The 8,215-nt window shown below is 41.6% G+C and overlaps 1 protein-coding gene across 5 annotated transcripts in view; it reads right to left on the bottom strand.

Annotated features, from left to right (window-relative positions):
- kazna (kazrin, periplakin interacting protein a) overlaps positions 1-8,215 on the bottom strand; it is a 178,820-nt gene continuing 170,605 nt past the window's right edge. For 4 of the 5 annotated variants that reach the window (XM_086052103.1, XM_086052100.1, XM_086052109.1 and 1 more), the window contains 7 exons: positions 6,902-7,110; positions 6,141-6,259; positions 4,168-4,399; positions 3,977-4,078; positions 3,679-3,845; positions 3,432-3,573; positions 1-591 (listed from right to left, as the gene is read on the bottom strand). In XM_086052103.1, coding sequence (XP_085908229.1) covers positions 433-591; positions 3,432-3,573; positions 3,679-3,845; positions 3,977-4,078; positions 4,168-4,399; positions 6,141-6,259; positions 6,902-7,110 — 1,130 coding nt within the window. In that variant the 3' untranslated portion in view covers positions 1-432. The remainder of the gene's footprint in view (positions 592-3,431; positions 3,574-3,678; positions 3,846-3,976; positions 4,079-4,167; positions 4,400-6,140; positions 6,260-6,901; positions 7,111-8,215) is intronic. The other variant, XR_015089619.1, reaches the window with a different exon arrangement.

Genomic DNA, 8,215 nt, shown 5'->3' with positions numbered 1-8,215 from the left:
TAATCTTTCATACACAGCTTGTATTCATTTATAATTCACACAAACATTTGTAAACTGTATGTGTGCAAAATGAAAATAACAAACATACATTATACGCAACATTTTTTGTTAATTGAGACTTGCTACATTGACAAGGCATCACACATCAGAGCTGCAAAGACGTGATAGTTATTTTACATGGATAAGACCTTTTTTGTCATCAAGTACCGTGTTGAATACAAATCCATCATAGAAATCCCGTTAGTCCAGACAAACAACAAATATAAAAATATTCAACATAGCATCAGTTCTTCATTTTTTGATTCTGTTAAAAAAAAGTCACATATTGAGGTGACACAGTTTTCCTTTAAACAGACACTTGAATGAAGAAGTGCAGTCTGCCATCAAAAGGTTTCTCTTTATACCGGATAGCCGTGTCGCACCCTGATAACCTCACACATTGGTCACCCCGATGTTGGCGTAAGCCCGGACGGGGCTCCCTTGTGTCCTGGGAGGTGTTTGCTCTCTGACCTCACGAGGTAGCGACCCATAGCAATTGTGGTAGCTCAAGTCCCGTCCATTGCGCGCCTTTGGGCTGAATCCTGTTGGTGGCTGCAACAAAAATAAATATGCTGTTTACAGGGTCGGGAGGTCATCTCAACTTACTTACTTACAAATTCACTTAGTGTGGAATTTGGGTTTGTTCCGTTGAACACAAAGCTGTTGTATGATTGGAAACTAGTGGAAACATAGGTTAAGTTAAGGGTCACTGACCTTTTAGAAACCGAGAGCTACTTCTTGGGTACTGATTAATGCAGAGGGCAAACGGTTTTATACACACTTTTTAAATAACACATTTTCTCTACTTACTTTTAATAATTGTATGTGTTATTATTAATAGTGATTTTAATTTAAATGAATACCCTGATAATGTTAAAGATTTATCGTAATAATTAGTCAACAGGTAAAGGTCATATGCAACACTATTCCTATAATTCTCTGCCAGTGTTTACATTTTCAGATGATCACTTCTACATCTTTCTGAGAAAATCACAATGTCCCATCATTGGTGAGCCATTTTTAGAACAGCCCCCCAGCCCCCAACGGGCTACTTGTGTGGTCCTTGGGTGGTGCCTGGGGGGTACCAGACACCGCATTGGGCTGGGCATTGTACCTTCTGCCATCTAGTGGAAGAGCATTTCATTGTTCTGCCTTTCAATTTAAGTTGCAGGCGTAGATTGATGAACAAAAGATACATTATGTGTAAGAAATCATTTTTGGGCCAGTAAAGTGGATTTGGATAATTTCCTGCCATGGTATTAAAAGAATAAAAAAAGAGGACCAATAGAACAAAATTGCCATGCACCACAAAACACTATCCTACACTGCAAAACATCCAGTTGAAGCTTTTTCTGCTATGGCTATAAAGGGAGAAAACCTCATGGTGTGGCCAAAATCATTCCCTAGCTATATTGAAAATCTGTGGAGCGCAATTAAATGAAGGTCATTGAGGGTGGCAGGGAGTAAACCTCCAAATAGCATCTCAAATTAAGGCATACTCAAAAGAGATACAGGCCAAACTATTGATGGACATACAAGCTGAAATTGCAATTTTTTTTCAACTTTATTTATACCGTCCATTTTAATTACAAGGGTACAATATCTTTGCCTTAAGTTGGACAAAATTATTTTAAAAGACATGAACTCTGCAAAACAAAAAATATGACAAATGGAGTGACCCCAAAAAAAGAGCCTCAACTTTCAAGAAATAGAAATCATTTCTTAGATTTCTTACGGAACCCAATGCAAATAGAGGTATATCTAGTTTATTGTATTCAGAACATCACATTATGAATTCACATCTCAAGAAAACTACACTACGGTATTTGGAAATTGCATGGGCCACCCTCAGACTTCATCGAAACATGCCTCTGGTGTTTATGCACACATTTTCAGTTTTGCGTACAGTGGGTCGGTCAAAAGTTTGGAGGGGAGGATCGCAGCACCTTGAAAGTGGGTAAGGAAGGCGCATAAAAAAATTACTGAAGCGCGAACGGGACAATATGCCCCATTATGAACAATCGCATCTGTTGCATTGGCAATGTTCTTGTTAAATAGAGGCCATCGATGTATTAAAGTGAAAGAGTTGCTTGGTTGCTCTGGCAGAAGTATCTTTCGGAAGTATGTTGAGAGGTTAGTATTTTATTATAGCTAATTACCAGAGCTGGGCATTCCGCCTAGCTGACAGACTGGTCCGTCTATCCGCCTGTGACGGACGCCCATTTTGCCGATGATAAACTATAAACGGGAAATTAAAAATAAAAGACGGATTAAGCATAAGTAGAAGTGGATTTTCGCCTGTCCATGTAATCGTCTATAACCTAATATTGATGATTATTGTTTCGTTTCATACAGGTAAGTTTACTGCTTGATTAGTGTATTTTACATCAGGCCTGTTTTTGGTCAGCTAATGCGTGACGTCACATTGAGCGGGTCCCAACATAGACTGTAGAAAAATGTAGATGCATGCTCGCAGACAAATCCTGTTAGTGCTGCTTGTATTCTGCTCATTTATCTCAGAAATAAACATGCCGAGTAAACACTGCTGCTACGGAACTTGCAGAAAAAACTCCAGACACTACGACCGTCCACATATGAAGGATGTATTCTTTATTCGTTTCCCGAAGCCAAAAACTCAGAGGGATAAATGTGAATGATGGGTCAACTTGTGCGGGTGTCCAAGTTTAACGCCAGCAAGTTGAAGACTTTCTACCTTCATATGTAGTAAACATTTCGTTGGGGGCCCTATGGTGTTACAGATGACAATACGACTGATCCCTTGCCGGCCACTATTTACATCGAAGAAGTAAGCCATTTCGATCATTTTCTTTTTTGCTTGCCATGTGGTTCGACTCCTGCTGCCTGACATCGATGAATGACGAGGAAAAATATAAAGCCAGACAGTTTTGTACTACTGAGGTGCTCCAGTGAACTATCCGAAATTCCCATACGGTGCTATAGCTCTCCGCAAAAGTGCACAATCTGTTCGACCATGATTTTTTTTTTTTTTAGGGGGGTGGAGGAGGGGGACCAATAGGCAATTACAAGATTACGGTCGGGCCGTATAAAATGGCAGATAAACGGACGGCGGAAGGGTACCCCGGCTGCAGGTGGAAGGTGATAAACGGACGGTGAATTTGTTTTACTAATATGCCCAGCTCTGCTAATTACTTTCAAATCGTAATGACTCAAAATATAAAATGTAACCGGTACATTTGGTTTGCGTGTATTCTCATTCATCCAGGTCATTTCTTTCTCATTGCATTGAATACATACCAGTATATTTTGTATGTAGCTTGTGCAATGCTAATTTTTACTGCAGACGCATACTGTAATACATCCGTATTGTGTTTGGTGCAAGATGAAAAGATGAGGTCACTACTTTTCCCCACCTTGACAGCCCTTCTCCTCAGTGAGCCCTCATCATCCGTGTGTCGACTGGCAGAGCCGGGCGACCTGCTTGGGGAGTTTTGGCGAAGGGGAGTTGGCGGCGTTCCTAAAAGTAAGCGCTCAAAGTCTTGCTTGGCATCTGCCCTGCAAAGTTCAAGCCGTGTTTTAACATCTGTTGCTGTAACCATACTTAATTTTTGCATAAAATTCATAGGAAGTGGGTACTAAAACAAAAGTGCATGGGTTTACCTGGCCAGGCCAATCAGATTTGTCAGCTCTTCTTCAAGGTGTCTAAGAACCATGTGCTTGCTGCTAGGAATACCCATTGCTGTGGCCAAGGTGTCGCTGGAAAAACTGGGTTCCAGCACCATGACAGCTCCATGGATGCCGCTGCTAACGATACCTTCTGCAAACTCCTGCACAGATGGACGGAAGGCTTTAGCGGTTGAATGCTATACTTGATTCATTCAAGCACAGTCAGTCAGTTCAAATTTGACTATCAATAGAAGTGAGTTCAATTTGAAATTGCTCATTCCCTGATCCTCACCTTGAGGTCAATGTCTTTAAGCCATTTAATGACACGATGAGAGGTCCAAACCAAAGGGTCCGTGTTCTGGTGCTCACACTGTATCCGGCGGGCCTGCAGTGCCTGGCGAGCATTTTAACAAGCACTTTTCACTTGAGTGAGATTCTATCAGGCTTTAGGGGCCAGGTTGTGCTGTGTGTGTTGCCACTTACGTCCTTATCAAAATTTAGCGAGTGTAGCAGCTCGATGCCCAACAGCAAGCTGGCCTGGTGGAACTTTTTAGAGATGTTGAGATGGCGTTCGAGGTCGCGGCGGGTCAGGGAGTGGAGCATGCGCCCGTCCACCAAGTGGGTGTGAAATGCCTGCGAGTACTGTGGCAATCCCATGTCGCTGAGCCAGGCCTTGGCCACCCAGTGGTGGTCCATGTCTGCAGCCCTGGACAACCTGCACATGGGCAATGTCAGTCGTGGTTGTGGACAGCTAACTCAGCCGTTTATTTACCTTTTAGAAACAGATTGTTGTCATAATATGTGTACTGTATGTGAATGGGCAGACATGTTTGCATTAGGAGTGTATGCACGTGTACATCTGAAGGGGCAGATGCATGATAACATTATGTGTGTGGACATGCAGATAAAATCATCAATCCTCCATCACAGGGATTACGTTGCAGACTACCCCCACAATAAGCAAAACCCGTGATATAGAAATACCCTATCTAAATACTCTAGATGTGTTTTTATAGTAGTCACAACACTTATTTTTCTTTAACCCATTAAAGCCTAAAGCGCCAGGCTCAACAGCTCCCCAAAACCTAAGGTTGTCTTTGGAATTACCCTTGAAAACCTGAAGTTTTCCCAGAAATTCAACACAAAGCTCAAAGCTCCCACGATCAATGGCGTCCGCCATTATGACTCCAAAGAATTCCAGAACATCCTCCGCGGGCTCACGACACCGTCACGTGTATATTCTGATGCATTTCATTGGTTAAGAGTACAAAAATTGGATAAAAAAAAGAAAATGACGTATAAGCTCTCCAGGCTATAAGGGTAGAAAGACGCAACAGCGCTCCAGGCTTCAAGGGTAGAAAGACGATTATGCACTCCCAGCCTTAATGGGTTAAAGGTCCTCAATTAAACACACTTTTACAACCATACAAACACATTTAAACATATATTTACAGAGAGCAAGAACAATCTACCAGCCTACCATTAAAATATTGTACAAACAGTGTAACAGTGTTCCGATCCTTCTGTGTTGACACTACACAAAACCAACGAACATCATGTAACAATATACATCAATAATCATGCCCAAAGATGTACATTTTAAAATCAAGCTAGTGGACCGGCATTTTCATTATGCATGTTCAGAGGCTGACATTTAGGCTACATCATCATGTGTGAATGTGAATGACAGATGTTTACGTGTCAAAATCAATTGCCTGGACAGCTGTTGATACATTTAAGAATTGCTGAAGAGATGCTTAAAATATGGGAATGGTCAGACAGATGTTTGCAATATCGATTGGACACAAAATTTTTTTTCATTATGTGAATGGACAGCCAGATGCTTACATTATTTGTGTATGTGACTGGACATACGTTTGGTTACATAATGTGCTTGAACAGACAAAAGTAGTTATAACGCGTGCAATGCTAAACTACTCCTCTGTATACATAAAAGAATATCGATATGATTTAGTCACTAATGTGTAGTGCACTTTCACCTGAATGATGTGGATAGCGTTGGTTCAGCTCACACTCAGTAGTGATGAGAATATAAGCATGAATGTTTGCCGTTTTGCTGACGATTGACGAATGACTGGACAGCTTTAGAAAATGACAGACTGATGCATGACAGAAGTGCGTTTTCATCCGTCAGTGTAAAAATCATCCGTCACTGACGTTTTTCTTCTGATGGACTTAACTGATGCACGGACTGACGACTACAATTCAATTCGTCACGAAAAATGACAGACTGACAAATGACGGATTAGTACCCTGTCCGCTGACGTATGACGAATGACGGACCAGCAAAATTGAGTAAAAGACCCACTAAAACAACACTGTTGTGATATTAAAAGTAGTGTAACCTGCTCAACTATACCAAAAGCCAACCATCAGACAACGCTCCGCTACCCATGCCATGTAATTTAAAGCAGCGTTTGCCACGCCTTCCTCACCCTCTTCCATCCTCAGCCTCTCTGTAGTCTTCAATGGCCAGACGCAGTTTACGACGATGCATCAAACTGCTTACGCCCAAACCAAGCTCCAGGTCTTCATCGGTTAGCCCCAATAACACCTACAATACAAACATGTCAACACAACCCTGCTCAATGCATACATGACCTCCATCATGGTGACCACTTATACGTAGCGAAAGCAATCATTTGTCATCACGTTGGAAACTTTTCATGTGCTGCCAATATTTGTGCATTGCAGGAATGTTGGATGTGATACTTTAATTTGAGAACCACTAATTTACAATTAGACCCCGCATGCTCGCGGTTCTGTATTCGTGAAATTGCCTATTTGTGGATTTATTTTGGTAATCCATCCTCTTTTATTTGCTGAAAAACGTACCTATTCACTGTTTTTCAGCACCATCTGGTGACAAGGAAGAGTGTTGACGTGATTAGAGGAGTTTCATTTCGACCAGAATCTGGTCCTCGAGGGCCGCTGGCTGTCCTGCATGTTTTAGGTGTCTCCCTGCTCCAACACACGCTTGAATCAGGTGTGTTGGAGGAGGGAGTCACCTTAAACAGGCTGGGCAGCAGCCCTCGAGGACCGGAGTTGCCCACCTTTGATTTAGTCGTATGTAGTGCTCTATATGCAATTACAAGCTACAGTATTTTAGGAGCGTCAATTGCACACAGATTTTAGCTGTGTGGCAGGACTCAGTCCCTATCCCCCATAAATAGCAGCGTTTCACTGTATACCTTACCTTCCCACTCTTGACATTCTCCGAGCAGGTGCGTATGTACATGGGCATCGCCATAACGACCTCCAGCCAGGCCTGCACGGTGCCCGCCCTCCACTGGGACATTGGCGTGCTCCTGGCCAGCTCCACTTGCTGCAGGCGGTCCAGCTGCTCCTCTGGGCCGTCGGGCAAGCTGAGGCTGAGGCGGGTGGGGCTGGCGAGGCTGTCTGAGTCTGGGTGAGTGGGTGAATGAGGGGAGGAGGTGTGGGGGGGGAAGGGGTAAGGACATGTGGGTGTTGTGGTTGGCAGTGTGAGTGAGGGCAGAGGTGGCATCGTGGCCCTAGTGAGTGGTGACATCATTCAAGGTTTCTCAAGAGCAGAGGTGGGCAAACTTGGGTGCTCAAGAGGCACACTGTATTAGTAATAAGTACAACTTTTGGAAACGTGTATGCAAAATAGTTTTAGAACATCTTTCTCATTCTTCAAATTATATTCTTTACAAATTGTTAATTATAACAATCATGCATTTAATACAATAAAAGGCTTTAATCGATATGTAAAAAATGTCAAATTTACATATATTATTTATAATAATCAATTAACCCATTATTTGAGATAAATGAATAAAAAAAACATTAATTGACCCATTTTAGAAAAAATAATCTAAATTGATAAAAAAAAAAAATATTACAGTACTTGAGCTCTTGCTAATGTAACTGCTCATTGGGCTGGATTAAAGAATCGAGCAGGCCTTTTGTGGCTCACGGGCCATACTTTGCCTATCCCTGACCTAGACATTAGAACTTGATTGATATAACCAAGTCAAGAAATGATGATGATAATAATAAGAACAAGAATAACAATAATGGCAAGTGAGATTTGAACAAAAAGCGTTTATCAATAATCAAGAATAATAGGCCACGTAGAGTCTAATATTTGTCTTACTATTTCTTTTTCTAAATCAGATCTATTAAATAGAATCTATTTTGAATCTGGTAATACCTTTCCTTTACATTGCAGGGTATAGATTAATAATATTAGTAGCCCTGTTATGAGCACTCATTAATATGCTGGGAAATTTTTAAACCCAAAAATTGCAGTACTGTATTGTAGTTTTACTTTTTCTTTCGTTGCTTTACAAAGGGTTACAAGAACCACTGCAAGATGAACATTTTTTGGCACTGTGACGTTCCAAGAGCTTCAACATTAGGTGGCAATGTGGAGCCACTAATTGTTCAACAGGGAAGAACTACACACTTGGACACAATCATCAATCATGTGCTTCCCAGTGCAAAATTATTTTGGGCATTTCTTTTTAAGCCTATATGCACTTCATCC

Source organism: Filicampus tigris, chromosome 1 (genome assembly GCF_054856515.1).
Source record: "Filicampus tigris isolate MCC_2025a chromosome 1, RoL_Ftig_1.0, whole genome shotgun sequence".
NCBI classification, from domain to species: Eukaryota; Metazoa; Chordata; class Actinopteri; order Syngnathiformes; family Syngnathidae; genus Filicampus; species Filicampus tigris.
This window is presented reverse-complemented; position numbering and strand designations above follow the sequence as displayed.